Source organism: Daphnia pulicaria, chromosome 2 (genome assembly GCF_021234035.1).
Source record: "Daphnia pulicaria isolate SC F1-1A chromosome 2, SC_F0-13Bv2, whole genome shotgun sequence".
In the NCBI taxonomy this organism is placed as follows: Eukaryota; Metazoa; Arthropoda; class Branchiopoda; order Diplostraca; family Daphniidae; genus Daphnia; species Daphnia pulicaria.
In genome coordinates this window covers 3,586,897-3,607,224 of record NC_060914.1, presented here as the reverse complement: position 1 = coordinate 3,607,224, position 20,328 = coordinate 3,586,897, and the positions used below count along the sequence as shown (strand labels likewise).

The following is a 20,328-nucleotide window of genomic DNA, read 5'->3' as shown; positions in this document are numbered from 1 at the left end:
GCGGATGCATCCCCACCCACTCTATGTTCAGTCAAAATGTCAACATCAGCTACATCGCAACAGGGCGGCGACATGATCGGGGCTTCACTTAGATTTTCGTTGAAAATAACATCTCTCGACATTTTTACTTTGCCGGATGAAGGGTCGTAGAGTCGAAAGGCTTTCTGCGTTTCAGAGTATCCAACAAATTTGCATTTTTGTCCTTTTGGTTCAAGTTTTGAGCGTTCATCTTTAGGAATGTGATAGTAGGCGTCACAGCCAAATATGTGAAGATGGGAGACATTCGGTTTTCTTCCGTGCCATCCCTGGTAGGGTGTCATTGTTTGCATAGCCTTGCATGACACTCTATTGTGTAGATACACTGCTGCTGCTGAAGCCTCCGCCCAAAATTGAGTTCCAAGAGTTGATGAATGGAGCATGCTTTTTGCTGACTCAAGAATTGTACGATTGTATCGCTCAGCGACTCCATTTTGTTCCGGTGTTTTTGCTGTACTTGTTTGATGGACGATTCCTTTGTTGGCAATCCATTGCATTAACTCCTTGCTCATGTATTCCCCTCCGTTGTCAGATCGAAGGGTTACAATGCGTTCATTAGTTTCGGTTTCAAACAAGGCAATGAGTTGTTGAATGTTCGAGCTCACTTCGGACTTCTTCTTCAGGAACCTTATAAAGCCATATCCGGTGAAGTCATCACGGAACGTAAGGAAGTAGAGAGATCCATTAAGCGACGGAACAGACATTGGTCCACATAAATCACTGTGGATAAGACCACCTCTTTTTGTTGCTCGAGTGCGACCACACGTAGGAAACGGGAGCCGATGATGCTTACCGAAGACGCATCCTTCGCAAAAAGGGGGGGTGTCCGTTGAATTATCTATGAAGAGACCTTCGACGAAGTTAGCAGAATTCATTTTCTTTAACGTAGCAAAATTTACGTGTCCCAGACGTTCATGCCAAATCTGCATGGAGTTTGGTTTTGCTCTGGCAGCGAGTGCTGCATATTCCGCTGGCGGTTGGTAGTTTAAGAAATGCATCTTGTAGAGCCTCTTCTGAATCTTAGAACCAGTTCCAACAATTTTTCCGTTGTTACTAAGTGTCACACCGTTGTTGTCGAATGATGCTACAATATCGCGTTCTGTTGCTGCTCCTATGGAGAATAAGTTCACACCTAGATTGGGAACAAACAAAACTTTGCGTAGGGTGCCATTATGCCACACATCATCAACTTTACATCTGATGGCAATGTCTCCAACTCCTGTAGCATGAAGAGCTTCGTTGTTTTTGCCGACACCTTTGATAAGACGCTTGCCTGGTGGGATCTGCTGGAAATTGTTGAATAAGTCTCTGATATCGGACATGTGTTCACTTGCTCCTGAGTCGGCATACCAACAATCTGAATCAAATTGAATACCAGTGGATTTGAAGGCATACGAATCTTCTTCGGTTGGTCGTTCAGTTCTAGATGATTGAGTGAGGAGAGCGTCGCCACTGCCAGCATCTCGTTTTCCTTGTAGGTAGGACTGTTTCAACCAACAGTCTTCTTCAAGATGGTTAGCTCTTCGATTAAGTTTTGTGCAATAGGCACAGATTACTTTTGGGCGATGTTCATTTCTGTTGAATTCTCTCTTTGACTCAGAGAATGCGACCTTCCCTTTCCTTTTGTTAACAAAAAAGGCTCCAGAATCAGATGGCTCCATAGTAACGTCAGCTAACTTCAACATGTTCTCTTCAACTTGTAACCTGGACGCTAGAAGTGGGATTGTCTTGATTTTGTCGTCAGTGCTGTTCCAAGCAGACATAAAGGCCTTGTAGTTTCTGTTACCATTGAGAGGAAGAGTCGAAGTTATCTTGGCTATGATCTGATCATCCGAAACAGCAGAGTTGACATCACGAAGTTGAGCTGCTAAGGATTCGATGGCAGCAATATGAATCATTATGTCATGATTGGAATCATACTGATAGGACATGAATTTACCCATCAACAAATGCTTGTTTTCCATGCTTGCTAGCTCGTATTGGTTCAGAAGGCGAGTCCACATTAGATGAGATGTTGTGCAGGTCATGATTGTTCGCATGACTTTTTCTTCAATAGTAGACACAATGAAGTTTTGTGCTGCGATATCCATCTTCATCCACTCATTGATCTCATCAGTGTTGGCTGTTACAGCGGCAGCATTTGAAGGATTTGCAACTGGGGCTACAACTGTTGGCTTCTGATAGACTCCTTCTACTACGTTGAGTAGACCATGATTCATTAGAACCAGTTTTAATTGAAACTTGTAGAAGTTGAACTGATCTCCTTTGAACTTTGAAATGTGAGAAACATCTTTTGCAGAAAAAGTTCCAGCGGCCATTTTAGCTCTAATTCAGAAACCAGCGTGAGTTCACTTTCTTGCTTAAGTATAGTTATTACAATTTATAATACCTATGGCGAAGCTGGGCCCATAACCTGTAGAAAGTAAACACCTCGTAGACTAGTTTCACTGATTAACTTGTTTCTTTATTATTGCTTGATATGAGACTCGACAAATATATCAAGCGAGAACAAAAGGATCCATAAGACACGAGAGTTTTCGAGTAAGAACAGTGATAGACAGTTTTACGGTGCAGACGACGTGAAGACAAGAAGAAGGGTTGCCAGGTCGATAAATCGCAACAGTTGGTGGTATGTATGATCGCAGCTGATAATGCATCTACTTTCGCTACTCACCAAATGACCACATAGAGAGCAGTTTAAGGGGTCGGCAAAGAAGATGGGCAGGATCTGGCCTGTGTGATTCACACCCGGTTTAAGAAACAGATTGTCGGTAATGAGCATAGCAAAATCACCACCAACAAGACCGAAATACACTGCGTATAAGGTGCATAATATTCCAAAATTCGCCAACCAAGAAACGCCGGTGAAAAATCCAATCAGGAATGCCATTGAGCCGACCATCCAAAGTAGAAAACTGCAGTTGTGTACCAGATAAAACCAAATGAAAATTAAACCTGGTGTGGAGGAAAGGAGAGGTCGTTGAAGAGCTTTGAGAAAGGCCACCGTAGAAATGGAGAAGAAAATAGCCCAAAAAATGATGAACCACCACGACGATGTCATGTAAGCAAAAACTGGTGGAATACAGAAGAGGGCGCAGAAGGTTGCGATATCAAATGAACGTGGGTGACATTTACGCCATAGAATCATTGCAACTTGAATCGCCAGAGCAAAGGACACAAATATGACTGTAAAAACGAGTAAAACCACCATATTAGCTTCGGAGACTGCCATTTTAAATTTGATATTACTGGCCCTGATTCGACATCAGTTATTATATAGCCTATAGCGCTATAAAGTGCGGCAACAAGTCTTATTTTCAAGGAATTTTCGGATTTTTGGAAATAACCACCGAAAAGATCACTGCATGTTTCATTTGATTAACTTTAAAATAATTTTACAAACAATATTCAAAAACTTTTTTTTAGAAAATAGAATTAAATTACAGGAATTTCCGGGAATGTCTTTCGATCAAAGAAAGATCATAAAGAAGACGACTAACGACGATTCTGTAACAAAAGTTGAATGCGATCAGCCGTCTTAACAAAATGAAAAAAAGAACCCAAAAAACAACCAAACAAAACGAAACAAAAAACAATCAAAACACGATAAAAACAAAACAAAACATAGTTGAGAGTACCAAAATGAAAAAAAATAGAAAACCCCGACTCCGTATTCGTATCTGGAAAAACAATTAAATTTTGACGATAAGCCTATTACTTTGCTACGATTCTTGGAGTAACTGTCATAAGCATACAGACAAATTTTCTTTCTTCCTCGTTTAATTTAAATAAACTGCATTAAAAACGAGAAATCGCATTTTTAGATATTTCTTTTTATTCAGATTTTTAGCGTAAGGTTATAATATAAAAAAGCATGGAGAATTATGTGGCCCGGTTAGCTCAGTTGGTAGAGCGCGGGACTTTTAATCCTGAGGTCAAGGGTTCAAGTCCCTTATCGGGCGGAGCTTTTTGTGGAAGTTTTCGCCTACTGTTTATTTCTCTTTTATACCCAAAAGTAATTACAACAATTAAAAATCAACCCACGAATTCTTTGTACTCATTGTATTTAGTCATAGACAATTCATATTATTAGTACAGCCTAATTTAAACATTGATATTCGAACCCGAAACTAATGGTTAATTTGGATTTACGTAGACCACAAAATAGATAACACTTAGGAGAATATCCAATAATTAGCTACAGTCCTACAGAGTACAGAAAAACTCCTTGAGGAACATATTCAATAGCATAATAATCAAATTAATGAATATAATATATGTAATAACCTATAATATAATGAGATTTATTTAATTATTTTTTAATCTATTTCTTGTTTATTTACCCAAATGTGTAATAATACTATGCTTTTAAATGAAAATTGAGTTGAAATTTTAATTCCTGTACCGTATATACAGTACCCACCAAACTATTAGGTACACCCCCCTTTTTTCAGTGCATTCTTATGGCACTACGTGTTTTTAAAAAATGCAATAACTCTTGAACCGCTTGGGCTAGATTTTTTTCCTTTTGGCCCTGAGTAGATCTAATGATGATCTACATTTTTTATACACATGAAGTTGTCGTAGGATTAACCCCCACGGCGCTACGGTATCGTTCACTTTATTAGGTACACCCCGTTTTCCCCCATATACGCCGTGTTAAATACGGCGTTTTAAAAAATTTACAAAAAATACTAAAAATCAAGCTAAAATCTTTTTCTTTGTGCCGAAAGATGCACAATTCTTCACTCTATACTAATCCAAAGAATGATTTACATTTAAACCAACTAAAATAACCCTTCCCTATACCCCAAAGTTTACCCCCCTCAACATTTTTACGGCAAAATCATAACTGGCGCTGTTGCCACCAGAGGCAGTGCAAGCTGTAGTCATTTCCTTGGGGTTTAGGCAAGATATTCTTCCATTAACAAAGAGAATTTTCCCATTTAGTGTAATTGATTCTTTCAATTTCTTCCCGCCGAGGAGGTGAGGTAACATATCAGATTCTACCCTAAATTACATTCTGTGAAAGTTGGCGTCTGGTAGCAACAGCCCGTAGCTTGCAGTGCCTCTGGTGGCGACAGCGCCAGTTATGATTTTGCCGTAAAAATGTTGAAGTGGAAAACTTTGAGGTATAGGGAAGGGTTCTCTGAGTTGATTTTATTGTAAATAATTCTTTAGATTCGTATAGAGTGAATAATTGTGCATCTTTTGGCACAAAGAAAAAGATTATAGCTTTATTTTTAGTATTTTTTGTAAATTTTTTAAAACGCCGTATTTAACACGGCGTATATGGGGGAAAACGGGGTGTACCTAATAAAGTGAACGATACCGTAGCGCCGTGGGGGTTAATCCTACGACGACTTCATGTGTATAAAAAATGTAGATCATCATTAGATCTACTCAGGGCCAAAAGGAAAAAAATCTAGCCCAAGCGGTTCAAGAGTTATTGCATTTTTTAAAAACACGTAGTGCCATAAGAATGCACTGAAAAAAGGGGGGTGTACCTAATAGTTTGGTGGGTACTGTATATTCTAATGATTTTTTAATCATGATAAATTGATATAGTTAAGTAGAATAATATACTTAAGTTCTATGACATTTCCACATTTCATTAATTTGGAATATGTTTGTCAGCTGGCCAGGTATATAATAATTTGACCGGCAAAATTGTCTGATCACATCCACAAATCAATATAATTACACGCCAGAGTTGTGTTGTTCATTGTTATCAAAAATCTATTTGTTAAAATATCTCGCCCGATAAGGGACTTGAACCCTTGACCTCAGGATTAAAAGTCCCGCGCTCTACCAACTGAGCTAACCGGGCCACATTTTAATCTAACTTTTAGTTAAATTGTATTTGCGAAATACAAGCACATACTTTTTTACAAGGGGACACCAAGAAACAAGCACCGTCTGGTGCGCCAATGATCGCATTCGAGCCAGAGTGATGGAGGGGTGGTGGCGTAACGCTGTAGGAATTGTCCATAAGGCTTCGTCCGATGTTTTTCAGCATTTTCTCAAAGTTCGAGATCACGCGATTTTTTTATTTTTGGACATTACAGAATAGCTCTGCCCTTATATGTAGTGCTGCCACCACGCATAGCCTTACTGAAGTGCTGTTTTGCTACCCAAAATGGATTATGCCGGTTATGGTGTATTCTCGTGTTATTAGTCGTAGGTTCAAATCAGTATGGTTCATATTCTTTTTTTCCAAAAATGTTTCCCCTATTTTTCCTATATTTTTGAAGCGAAATAGATGGAATGCCTAGATTCTTTAAAAAATGCGAGTTTTTAAAACAAAATTTGAATTCATTTCCTGTGGCAAGAAGTAGAACTTAGAAAGAAAAACGTGTTCAAACATATTTCTGGAAGTCGCAAGGTGTCACTCGTGCATACAAGGGAGAGTGCTCGGACGAAGCCTTATGGACAATTCCTACAGCCTGACGCCACCACCCCTCCATCACTCTGTTCTAGCGGAGTTGTACCAAAGCACAACATCCGCACTGGTTTTACCCCTACCTATAGAGGCTATTCACCTCGTTGTTTCGCGAGTCAATTGTTTCGATTTCCGCCATTGTTGTTGGTTGCTTTGATTGTCTGTATTGGCTGAAAGTGTGTTTTCCCAATATAAAGTGTATTTTGTGAATCTGTGTATTATTTTTTTATTTTTTTTGTGTCAGTTAATTGCTACGTATCTTGGTTAGTATGCGTAGCAATTTGTGTCTCCAGATCACATTCCTTGTATTAAAAAAATGTTTTCCCCTGTTGTTTACTTTTTTCGCTACCGAATCCACAGAGAATTGGCCCGAGGGAAGAAAGGGGAGAAAAGGAAAGTATGGGTCCCCCCTATTTTCATACTACGATCTTGCGTACGGCCGAAGCTTCGAACAAGCAATCAAAAAATTTGAAGCATGGGGACGCGACGGCCATCCAAGGTGCAACATCGTTGTATAACATTTTCAAACAACCTCCTAGTGCCAGTATGCCCCCACCACGCAACACACCGCCTAAAGCAGCTCAGCAACCGGCTTTTAATCCCGGTGCCCCCGGAAACGTTTTTACCGGCTGCTGGAACCGTGGCAGCAAAGCACACTGCAAGCCTCTGTCGGCATGTCCGGCTCAAGGTAAAGAATGTGGAAAATGCGGTTTTCTCTATCACTTCGGAAAAATGTATCGTAGCCGAAATCGTAAGCCGCCATCTAACACTCCTAAATAGCAAAGCATTTATTTGGATCCCACGCCCCCGACATTGGGCGTGGTATCCAGTGGTGACCTGATTCATCTCAGCATCACACCAGATGGCAACTCTACCGCATCCAGCGAGCACGCTGTCGTTATGGTAATGGCTCTTCCTGACACCGGCGCTGATCTAGACGCCATCCCGGAGTCGTATTACGCGCAGAAATTCGGCAGCGTCCCACTGCGGGAAGGAGTGCAACCTGCAACCCGTCACGGCTGTAGGAAGCCCGATCGTCAGTCTTGGCGTTTTTAGTGCGACCATTGAGTGGGTGTCAAACGACAAAATGTCCCGCCCTGTGAACACAAATAGTCACGTCTTACGCGACCTAAAACAACCAGTTATGTCGAAATACAGCCAACAGGAACTCGGGATGCTCCCTTTAGGTTATCTGCACACCCGCATCTATGCAGTGACCGACGCGATATCTTCCGACAACCAGAAGAAAGCGGATTTGAACCAACTCATGAATGAGTGCCCATTGATTTTTGATGGCGAGTGCCGGCCAAAGTCCGGGCCACCTTGCCGTTTTCATCTGAAGTACGACGCCCATCCAGTGGCCATGAGAGGTTTCCGCCCAGTGTCCGTACCGCTTCTCCCCAAAGTTAAAGCCGAACTGGACGCTTTGGAGGATGCTAACATCATCCGCAGAGTGAGTAAACCGACTGCTTGGGTACACCCTGTTTTAGTCACCATGAAAAAGAACGAAGGCATTCGGTTGGTGATCGACTTCCGTGAACTGAATGAGTGCATCATCCGTCCGAACTTTGAGACCGCCACGCCGTTTCAAGCGGTCCGTACAATCCCACCCGACATGAAATTTTTTACTGTGATCGACGCGCTCTAAGGTAACCATCAGGTCACGCTGGATGACGACTCCATCGACCTAACCACTTTTTCCACTCCATTCGGCCGCTACCAGTATTTGCGGCTCCCGTTCGGAGTCAAACATGCCGGTGATGACTACTGCCGGCGAGTGTCTGAAGTGTTTGACGATCTGCCTAACAGTAGGCGCATCGAAGAAATTATAGTGTACTCTGCTACTTACGATGAACACATCGGCACGGTGCGAGCCTTATTTGATCGAGCAGCAGCTCACAACGTGGTAATCAATACCAGCAAACTTGTGTTTGCCCAGCCAGCCGTAAAATTCGGAGGCTATTTTGTCGACGGAAACGGTTTCCGCCCAGACCCTGAGCCCATGCGAGCCATCCGCGAGTTACCGCGTTCGTTTTTCATCACCGACATCCGATCATTTTTTGGATTGTGCCAGCAGGTTGGCCATTTTTCCGCTCAACTGTCAGCAGCTTTGGTTTCCCCGCTCCCGCTTCGCTTCCCCGCTCCTAAAATCTGGATTCGCATGGGAGTTGACGACGCAGCATGATGTTGCATTCGACGCGGCCAAAGTTCTGTTGTCAACGGTCAGTGATTTGGCGTTTTACGACCCGTCACGGCCGCCAGCCTCCATGTGGACGCTTCGGGGCTCAACGGACTCGGTTTCTTGCTAAAATAGTGCGATGCTAAAAATGTGTGGCGTGTGGTTCAAGCCGGATCTCACTTCTTATCCAGTGCGGAGACAAGATACGCGATGATCGAGCTCGAGTGTCTTGGTTCAGCATGGGCCATGCACAAGTGCAGACAATTTCTAGAGGGGTTGTCGACTTTCGAACTTGTGAAAGACCACAAACCCCTGGGGCCCATCTTAAACAGTTACGCGCTGGACAAACTCGGCAATCCCCGCCTTCTTCGTCTACGCCTCAAAGTGCAGCGCTCTTCATTTGTCGCTCGATGGGTGCCCGACCAACAAAACATGGATGCCGACGCCCTATCGCGGGCACCCGTCGATCAAGCATCCGCCGTTGACGAACTGGGCGAGGGCCTGCCCGCGTTTCCAAAAAAATCGCTCTACTGAGCCTCACCGGGCTGTACGTCCACACCAGACGACGTCTTCGTCGATCCGGTGTTGGAAAAAATCAAGCGGGCGGCAGCAGCCGACCCCGTTACGAAGAAACTCGGAAGCCAAATGGTCACCGGATTCCCAAATGACAAGTGTAATTTGGACCTTGATATACGTCCGTACTGGAACGTGAAGGAACGTTTGGCCATCGACCAGTCCGACGACATGATTGTCGTCGGACCCAGAGTTGTGATTCCACAATCGGTTCACGCCGACATTTTACGCGACTTGGTGCAGATGCACCAAGGCGTGACGAAAACTCGTCAACGGGTTCGAACGTCCGTCTACTGGCCTAGTATTGATAATGACATCATCAACGTAACTAAAAATTGTGAAGAGTGCACCAAGCTTCTGTCATCCCTCCCACCGGAACAAAGTTCAAGTTACGTCAACCACCCACCCGCCCTTTTGAACAAATTATGTTCGATATAATAGATCCAAATTGACGGCCACCATTTTCTTATCCTCGTCGACATTTTCAGCAGCTGGTCTTATGATGTCACATTCCGCGACAAAAACACCACGGCCCGTCAAGTGGTCGAACATGTGCGAAAGTTTTTTTCAAATGTGGGTGCGCCACTGGCATTTTGGTCCGACAACGGGCCTCAATTTGGAGCAGCGCGTGGTCATTCCTGGCTGATTGGGATATAACAGCCCTCACGTCATCCCCCCATTATGCCCAGTCTAATGGGCGCGCCAAGTCGGAAATCAACACGATGAAATCCCTTATCTATGGCTCCTGGACGTCTGGCGCATTCAACGCTGCCAAGTTTGAACAAAGTATTTTGCTTTTCCACAACGCGCCACGATCCGGAGGTGCTTCACCCGCACAATTAATTTTAAATCACCCTGTCCGCGATTGTCTGCCAGCCCATCGCCGCTCTTTTGCCCCCGAGTGGCAGAAAGCGGCCAACATTTTAGAAAAACGGGCCCGGCGATAGAAAGAGCTGCAAATTGCTCGCTACAACAAAAAGACGCGGCCACTAACTCCGTTTGTGGTCGGCAACCACGTTCTCATTCAACACCCGGGCAGCAAGCTATGGGACACGCCTGGTGTTATTGTCGGTCGGTCGGTCGAAGTCGGCAAACACCGCGACTACTTGATCAAAACCCCAGCTGGCCGCGTATTTCAACGCAATCGACGTTTTCTCCGCCTTCGCGTCCCAACGTTTCCAGCACTTGCCAGTCTTCCGAATGGTTCTGCGTTACCCCACCCGGGGCCCGCCCAGCAGAACCTGGCGGATCCGATTCTGCAACCGGAATTGCAGCCGTCACCGCCGCCACTTCGCCGATCTGCGTGCGCCCGCCAACCTAAGTGAGTCCATTTCCCAAATGATTGGACACAGTTATTTAATTTTGTTCGAATGCCGTCTCACTTTGTGTTTACTGCATTACTGTGTCATGTTAACTCCAATTACTCGCTTCCCTGGTAGCACACTCACATCCATCGTCTATCATATAGATGTCTTAATGTCTAAATCAAATCTTATCTAGCTACAACCTAAATTGGATATCACATGGATACTCAATTTACTACGGCCTTATGCTATCTTCTTATAGATGTACTATAGATGTACGTTTCTCATACGATCACGTACATCCATTTGTGACTAGAAATCAGACGCTTAACAGACAGACGTAACTTGACGTCTGTGAGATGTCAAAATTATCTGTCCACAGGATAGATGAGGACGACAAGGACTTTAAATTTTCATCATTTTAACTGCTTATATTAATTTACAGCCGTTCAACCAAATACAAAAGTAATAGTGAAAAGTAATAGAAAGTGGTGTAGTGGGTAGAGAACTGGAGTACCACTCCAAAGAACATGGTTTCGAGCCTGCATCGGTCGTGTCCACTCTCCCGATTTCCAATAAAGATCATCTCACTTCATCACAACGCCTTTCTTGTTGGAAATGTAGCTACGAAAGCGACACCTTCCATCCAAGATTCCACCGAACAAAAGATAAATCGTTACCGGATATATATTTAAAATAAAAGAAAGGTCAAAGAATTTGAACTGTTAAAGTGGAGATTTGATGAGGCAGGATAAAAAGGACTTCACAGCAAATATCGCACCGGAATAAGCGCCATTAAGACCTCCAGAGACAATGGAGAGAGAGATTTCGGGTCAAGCCCAAACTTGAACTTAATATTGTAAGTGGTTTTTTGTTTCTTTTTTCCAAGCACTTAAATTAATTTCCGATGGATTTGTCACAATCAACTCTATGTTAACAAATGGAACTACACTAATAGGTAGTCTCCATCTTCTTTTAATGAGTGATGACAAGATTTCAACGAAAAACATTCAAGTAGCTGTGGTATAAAAATGGCCATCACAATTCCTTTTCGTTATTGCCCCCTTCGACGACAAATATGGGATGGACAATTCAATGCCATCTTTCTGTTTTTAAATTTAGAGGCTATATGGATTGGTTAAAATGCTAAACATACCAATCTGGCCATGGCATCCTCCAATTTTTGTCTGATGACGAGGATGTCGGCTTCCTCCAGTTTTGCTACTTCCTCTCCATCAGCAACATCGGCGACGTCCATGTAAAAGAAACTTCATCCCCTGCTGCCTTGAAATTTTCAACAGGCATAGTTTCAGGAGAAGACGCAGGAACAGGTCCAGTAGGTACAGGAGTAGTTGATTCAGTTGAAATAGAATCTGGATAACCTACTCCGTAGCGAACAATGTGAGGATATGTCCAATCCTAAATTTTTAAAAATAAGAAAGATTGTTTGAGTGAAAAATCAATTAATAAAAAAAGTTAGACACATACCTTGTGGATTCTTGCAATCTCGCATTTTTACGGGATCCAGACTCGCTCTTAAACACCGGTTTTGAAGTACACAAAGTAAACCAATTCTGTTAATAAAACAATTCTTGGAAATATTCCCCTTTTTAACTTTGGTGGGAAATGATCTTTAACATTTGACAAAATTGGGACGCTTAAACATTTTCGAGAACAGTTCACAAAACAACATAAATTTCTTGCTCATTGCATGCGCATCTTGATCTTTTCTTGCTTGATACTTATCATAAGTATTTTTGACTTCACTGCTTAGGGTACATTATTGGTGGCGTGAGTTTACATAATTGAGCAATTGAGAACTCAATTAAAGCACTTTCCGGGCCCAATGATGGGGGATGGAAATGCCGAAACAGTTGTTGGTCTCGAACTTGGAGCTTTAGAGAGAATAAAGAAAATCGCTGTTAAAGTTCACCACCATAAAAGAAAAAAATTTAACCACTAAACACTTACCGGCTTCTCTGGTACGTTCGGTAGCTGCGGACTGACGTTCGGTTGCCGGTTGTGACGTGCCTGGCAGAACTGGTTCGAGCGTTTAACTCTTAGCTTCAGTTGTGATATCCTTTTTTTCCGGCTCTTCGTTTCGCTCCTGAAGATTCAGTGAGGCAGCATATTGCTAAAATATTGCATATTTATGGCAAGCCGTTCGTGCCACTTTTTTGTCATGCATAAACCGTAACGCAATACATAAACAGCTGCGTAATGGTAGGCATAAACCTTAACGCAATGCATAAACAGCTGCGTAATGGTAAGCATAAACCTTGACGCAATGCATAAACAGCTTGTTAATAACCAATTAAACTAACCATTAGAAATGATCGCAATATTGGTTTTATGAATAGATGTAATATCTATTTAAACCTAGTGCAAACCCACAATTAGATGGCTCATTTCATCGTAGTATTCTAATGCCCAGTTTAAAATGAACATCGGGTTCCCACTCATCCCAAATATTTGATCTGTTTGGCAAAAATTCATTATTTTGGAATAAATAATAAATTTGATGAATATCTTACTCTTCGTAAGTGGTGACGTTCGATGCACGTGAGTCGTCATTAACGTCGTCAATTGACATGGCTTCATTTTGAACCAACGTATCAACCAAATCGATATTCTGTTCGTTGCTAAATTTCAACACTTCAACATTTCTGTAAAAAGAAAATATTTGTTATTTAATAAAAAAAAAGCGAATGATATAAATAACAAATAACCGTGATAATTTGTTGGCTTTCAATCCATGATGCATCCTCAATTTGTGATATTCAATACTTTCTTCCTTTTCGTTTGTACAAAGTTACATTTTTCACATGAATACTTTTTGGGTGAATGTTGACTTTTTTCATGACTCGATCTCGATGCAGTGGTCGCTAACTTTGAGTTTCACCTAGGATATCTACAAATAAGTTGAGCAACTTTTGTTTCCGGGATTGAAAAGTGAACAATTTCTTCGTTTCCTTCTAATTCCGTTGATTGAAAGTCAATGGAATTATCCATTATTGTTTAGTTATTTTCTGAATTAGCCATTTTTGTCGAGTTCTAATTATTTGCAAATCATTGTGAGCTTTAGAATAAAAAAATTGCTTAATTTCTAAAGAAGTTTCCTAAAGTAAAAAATTAATAGTTAAATTATTTGTTTTGTTAATGACGATTAATACATAATTGGAATTACAAGTAATTCAAATTATACCTGCCAATTTTTCCCAATGAAATCATTTAGTTCTTTCAAATTTGTGTTTGTAGTATCAAGCGCCATAAGTATAGTTTTAGTAAACAAAGCAATTGGTAGACCAGCTAAGGTTTCCATATCTTTCAATTGTTGGTAGCTTTACAAATTCACTTTTCCAACCATCAATATCCAACTTCACAATACCAGACTTGTTAATTTAAAAAATGAAACATGGAAACTAATTAGAATTACCATATTTAAATAAACAAATAGAATAGGTACACACACCTTGCCACTTTTGCTTAAAAAATAATCCATTTAGTTTGCGTTTAAGCTCAATAACACAAGTAGAATAATATTTTGAGTGCTTCTCCTAGCACAAAAATTTAATGCAGTTTCACAATGGGGAATTATCCTAAGTTAACCTGTTATCAGCTTTTCGTGACTAATTTACAATGAGATTCTCAACGTGATGAAGGGTAATTATTTGCATTGAAATGTGTTGAATTAAGATAACATGTGATTAATTTAACATTACATTAAACAACTTTAAATGTACACGTGAAATAATTCACTTATCAATATATGAACTCCAACCGCTTTCTAACGATCTGCATTTTGGCACTGCTATGGTAGAAACCATGAGATCTTTTATGGAGGCTGATTTCAATGATTTACCCGCAGGCTTGAAGTGCTAAAATTGCAACGGTTCTTGTTCTAGAACAATAAATCTGAACGGGGAAAGGGTTTGCAAACCTTGTGCACGTGGAACTCTGCATAAAAATGCAAAAAACAAAACCGTTTTCGTTATTCGTTTTGCCACCAAGTTCTGCAAAACCAATAAACTTCATATTGACTGTTCAACGTCAATCACAAAGCACAACAATTCCTGCAGAAGCCTTGCAACTACTACATGAATTCATCGAAACAACAGAGTAAGAAATATATTTAATAATTTAATTTAGCAGTAATGTAATAATTCAATTTCCTGTGCTAGAATTTTAAAATTTTAATAATATTTATCTTATTAAACTTTCTAAAACATTTTCGGTTAACCAAATGTAGAACAATGCCTAATTCTGTGGGACATGTGAAATTCGTCATGCCGCCTATTGCTTCAATTGGTAGCGGCCTAGCAAGTTATTGCGATATGACTGGAACATTAACGGACCAAAATGGAACACAATATTCGGCATTGAGCGACATTATCTACATGGTAAATTCGGAACAATTTCGATAAGATTACAATTGTAGCATCGAAAATGTCTTCGATCACTTTTAAACCAGCTAATTTGGTAATTATTTAAATTTAGAATGATATTTCGCAGAATTAATTTACAATTTTAAAAAATCTAGATTGAATTACTAGAAGAATTTAAAATATTCAACATGCCCTCCACTTATATTTCTTTCAACATGTGTAGTTTCGAAACTAAAGATGTATCGAATTCTTACACACCGTACTCCATCTCCGGAGAAGACATGTTGACATTTTTTCAAACCAAGCAGGTTATTATTAATATACATTTAATAGAATCTGCAGTGGATTTCCGAGCTCAAATTGAACTGCTTTGCGAGGACATTTGTTTATGGCTTGAGGGTTGGAAGAAATTGCACAAAAATATTGGAGCAATTTCTAACACCAGAAGAAGTAATTGGAATCCAGAAAAAGTTTTTAATTATTAATAGAGAAGACGAGGTGGAGGAAGTCAACGATGAAGTCTGAAGGCTATATGAAATAATCGTTACAGTTTTCATTTTTCGCTTAAGTATAGCAACAATACATGTTCCCGATATTACTGGGCTTTCCAATATATTCTGCCATTATTATTATTTTTTATACCTTATACAAAGTTTCAAATTTTTTAAATGAAACGCTGATTTTTGCCGATTTTTTATTAAATGTTGATTTTTCTTCTCACTTCGCGTGGATCTATGACTTTGGGGATAAACTTCTATTCACTAAAATTTGCAAAAAATTAATGTGAAAGGAAATTCTTTCCTCAACAAGAGGATTTTTTTAGATTTGCTTTGCGATAACTTAGACGTGAGTTATCGCGTAAAAAAGGGAGACACCTTGGCCCGTAAGCCACCTTGTTAGAAGCGCGGAAACACTTGCTGTGTTTCCAAACTTCATGAGGGTACTGTACGTTTAGATGTTGGATCCACAGCAACTTGTATTGCCAAACTTAGTGCTATTAGTTTTCGAACAGTTCGCAGAATGATGAGTGATCAGCATTTAAGTTCGAAGAACTTCTCTGATATTGGAGAGCTTGAGCTTGACCAATAAGTTCGGGAAATCATGGAGCTTGATATTGGAATGGGTAAATAATAATTCAAAGTTTTTAGTATGTGTCTAATCCTCCTAAATTATACATTTTAATCTCCAGGGTTCGTTAGAGTTTTGGGAACACTCCGAAGCTGCAATAGGTAGAGCACTTTCAAAAGTTTGTTGTTTTATGAACTATTTATGAACTATCCAATGCTTTTCTATTCAAACAGAAGCTGCAGTGAATGCTTTAAGGGCATTCAAATTGAACGCATTAGACTACAACTCCCATGATAATAACGTAATCGAAGTCACGAGGCCAAATTACCTGGTAGCGGCAATTGCAGCAGCATCGTTAGAGGATTTCATGTGTCAATTAGGACGACCGCTAAGAGTTCAGTATGTTGGCGAGGCTGGCATGGATGGAAGAGGTTTACGAAGGGACTTCCTGACACTCTTAGTGAATGTGATGGAATCTAAACTCAACGAAAGACGTCCTGCAGATGTTGAAATGCATTTTACAGCTGGGTTTTTTTCTGCCATTGCAGTTCCCCAAGACAACATTAAAAGAAGATTTGTTATTGAACATCTCGGAAATACGAATTTTCTTCGTGGGTTGAACGGATTAGGACTAGGAGACGTAGGTGACCCATTTTTCATTTATCAAGATCATAAAATTTATTTCTTTATGTTTTTAGTTCCTGTTAGACAACTCTGATGTCCACGTTCTATTCCGCGACGATCCAGTCTCAGGTGATTGTCTGCTGTCCATTTTAAGAACCACGACAAATCCAGACCATACCGCCGATTATATCGAGAGGCATACCTTCGAACTGTTTGCGCGCTTTATCGCTGAAGTGAATGGTACACCCGTCTCCATAAATAGCCGACCTACCCCGGTGGTGGGAAATATTTCTAAAACCGCTGCAATTAATTTTTGACACTGAATATCATTGCAGCGGCATGTCAACATTAATTCTTTTGTATTCTTGCTTGACTGTTTTCTCCCCCCCCCACACCAATTTTGAAAGACAAAGAATACCAAAAAAAAATGTTGACATGCCGCTGCAATGATATACAGCGTTAAGAATAATTGCAGCGGCATAACAAAATTTCCCGCCACTCGGGGTAGGTCGGATATTTATGGAGACGGGTGTACCTATAATTCTTTTGTTTTTTGTTTATATTTTTTTACTGAACTGTATCATCTCGGCATTTGTTTTTTCGTTGAATCTTTATAAAGATGGTGGAATTCGTCGAGCTACTGGTCAGCGAATGGAGATTTTGGGACATTTTGATGTTTGCTACGGTTGCCAAGCACTTTTGTGCCGCAATGGATAAGAAAATCGATGTCCGTTTCGTTTTCCCGTCGGCTAACAGCTATCCCCGTCCTTCATCGTCCACGTGCAGCGAAGAATTAACGCTATCGGTAACCATGGATTACGATCTGTTTAAAACGTCTTGGGTTGAAGCCATTGCTTCCATGAAAACAGGATTCCAGCGTGTGTGAAGACAATTTTGTAACTGCAACTCATGATTACTCATCTGTTGAGTATCTTTTTGCCATTTATGTTTAAATATTTATAGAATTTTAATTATTTTCCGGCTCTGGGAAGCTTATGTTTCAATATTAATTTCAATTTTACACTTGACTCACTTCGCTGGAATAAATAAATGTTTTCCAAGAGCCCTTTTGTCAATTTTGTTTATTTGACTGAAAATTGTGAACCAGTATGTTGCTGTACCACAGTATCAGAGGATTTTTAAAAATTTGTTTTTATTGGATACTTTAACAGATTCGACAATCACATAGACTAACTGTAACATTCGTGGATAGCCTAAAGCGAAATTGGGATTATGGCACATCTAATCCGAGCTGAGAGAAACAACTAATTCAATTTAGTACACAGTACCAACTTCGCCAACAATTTGGTACGCAGTACAAACTTCGCTGGTAGGTACTGTAAGTTGAGACACATTTCTATCCTCGCTGACGTATCCGTGGTATCAAAGTCGGTCGTGGAAAGAGATTGAAGAAGAAGAAGGTAACGAGGCTCTTTCTTCTCTTTCTGCTGTGTGCGAGTAAAGGACAAGGACTGGTGGAAATAATAAAAGAAAGAAAGAGAAACTCGATGGGTGGTTACACATTCACCTTTGACTTATGAGTTCTCATTATCTACTTCGATGGCGTAGTTGATGGCCCTTGTTACTTTCGTTCTTTATCCAACTGTTTATCTGGCTGGTGATTTGGGTGGAGTTTACGCCATATTGTTGGCCCACCTGGCCGGTTTGATTCTGGTAACAACATAAATCATTCGCCATGTTTTTTTATTTACACCCAAGTATAATCTGTTCTGATCGATTCACAGAATTGGAAAGAGATGGAATTCGCCTTATGGAATTTATTATTTATTGTCATCTCGAACTGGTTTTAAAATCCTTAACAGTCATTGACGGCCTTGCCTTCTCCTTTTCTTCGCTGCTTGACTCTTGTTCTTGGTCCACACCTTCAGCCCCACTAACTTCCACTTTTTCATCTTCTTTCTCTTCATCATCTTCTTCCTCTTTCGTCCTCCACCAGGTAAACTCCGCTGTTTTGTTGGTTGATGGTTGGTAAACCTGTTTTTAAGGATTAACCTTTTCTTTGTCTAAATGCGATATAAAAGATTTCGACCTCCAACGGTGTTGGCGGATTACCAAGATGCCATCGTAAGTAGCCCAATGTTTGGCATATACTAGCGTGAAAAATCTAATAAAATTGAAAAAATCCGATTCCGATGGTTTCAGCGTCATACCGGAGTGATCGGAAACATCTAGCCGTACACAAATGAAATATTGGATTCAGCACTAACATTTTTTACAAATTATTAATATCGGATAAATGACCAATAATATCCAGTTTAAAATACTCTGATTTGTCGTCGCTATGCTGACAAATCACCTTCCAAAAGACGTAAGCGTCACATGCGTGCCACCTATGCCCCTTTAGACAAAAATTATTAAACTGTTAACGTTTATTTATAATGTTAATTAAATATGAACTTCAACTTTTTGGAAGTAGAAGTGACAGTAATTCGACTTCCTTTGGGCACTACCAGTGACGGTGTGTTGTGGGATTACACAATCGGAAAAAAGTGCAACGCTTAGTTTCTACAACTATCCAATTTTGCAATTCGCGTCAACTTTTATCATTACATTTCTCATTACGACACCTTGAGTGGCGTAATTTTTATTATGAGTATTAGTAGAATGCGGAAACGTACACCAATAGATATCCTTACATTCCTTTTGCAAAAAGATAAATGAAAAAAAGGATATTCTTTACCATTGATTACCACGACGGTAGTGTTGGGACGTTAGTGATTTTCCATTTTGTTATCGTTGTATTAGCTTCGATAGTTGTTATCGTTCAATAGCGCAGCGGCCTTGGACGTCGTTGTCAAATCCAAATCCGCCCCCCTCTGAAATGTTGGAAAGTGAAGATGATGATCGACTACCAGCATTCTGAGCATTGGCACTAATAGTCTTCTGGTACAGTCGTCGAAAAGAATTTTGAAATAAATTTTTTGGTACATCATCTTCCGTTATTCTTCTTCCTTCCGTCGCCGTGTCTGCCATTTCATTCTCGGAAACTGGTTTCGAAGAGTAGGGGATTCCCATTTGTTTTGCAAGTTTAACAACATTTGTAATTGCCACGTTACGAAAAGCAGAATCTTTGATTACCAAAAAATTGTAGTTTGGATCTAAGATGGTACCTACCAAGTATGTTGGATCGAAATTTGAAGACGAAGGGACGGTTAAATAATCAAATCTTCTTTTCAGGTCAGCTAGCATAGCCTCAGATACTAGTTTCAAACCCACGACTTCAGCAGAGGCTTCTAAATGAAGCTTCAATTCTTCAATTGTTGGGATTGCTGCTGAAAATGTCACATATTTGTTCCCACTAACCAGCTGGGTGTAGAGTGCAAATGGGGCCAATAGATCCACTATGGACTTCAACATCGCCCAGTCAGAACTAGACAATCCATCCCAGCCTAGCTCTTCACAGACTTCGTTCACATAGTTGGATGATTTGGTCTTCGGCCCAATTAGCATAACTAGAGCTTTCCTCACTGTTGGATGCCAAGAGCGATTACGCTTGTGCCGGCTATGCCCTTCTTTCGCTTCTTGGAAAAGACTGTTTTCAAGCTTGCCTTTAAGCATGAGTCCGTTTTCGTTTGGGGACGGCTTCGAGAGGCAGCGTCTTATTTGGGAGGACCCTTCCGGGAGGCCTATGATCTACTGAAACACATGCAAGACCAACATGTTTCCCACACAACCTTTAGATTTTTCCCTTCTTCT

At 40.5% G+C, this 20,328-nt stretch overlaps 1 protein-coding gene and 2 non-coding genes across 3 annotated transcripts; 2 read left to right on the top strand and 1 right to left on the bottom strand.

Moving 5' to 3' along the window:
- The first annotated feature begins 3,925 nt into the window (after positions 1-3,925).
- On the top strand, positions 3,926-3,998 carry Trnak-uuu. The gene has a single exon. It is a non-coding gene; the product is annotated as a tRNA-Lys (tRNA).
- A 1,795-nt stretch (positions 3,999-5,793) lies between these two features.
- Positions 5,794-5,866, bottom strand: Trnak-uuu. Its single transcript has one exon. It is a non-coding gene; the product is annotated as a tRNA-Lys (tRNA).
- A 3,001-nt stretch (positions 5,867-8,867) lies between these two features.
- Positions 8,868-9,191, top strand: LOC124326930. The gene has a single exon (XM_046785646.1). The coding sequence runs from the start codon at positions 8,868-8,870 to the stop codon at positions 9,189-9,191; it is 324 nt and encodes a 107-aa protein (XP_046641602.1).
- Positions 9,192-20,328: the final 11,137 nt, after the last annotated feature.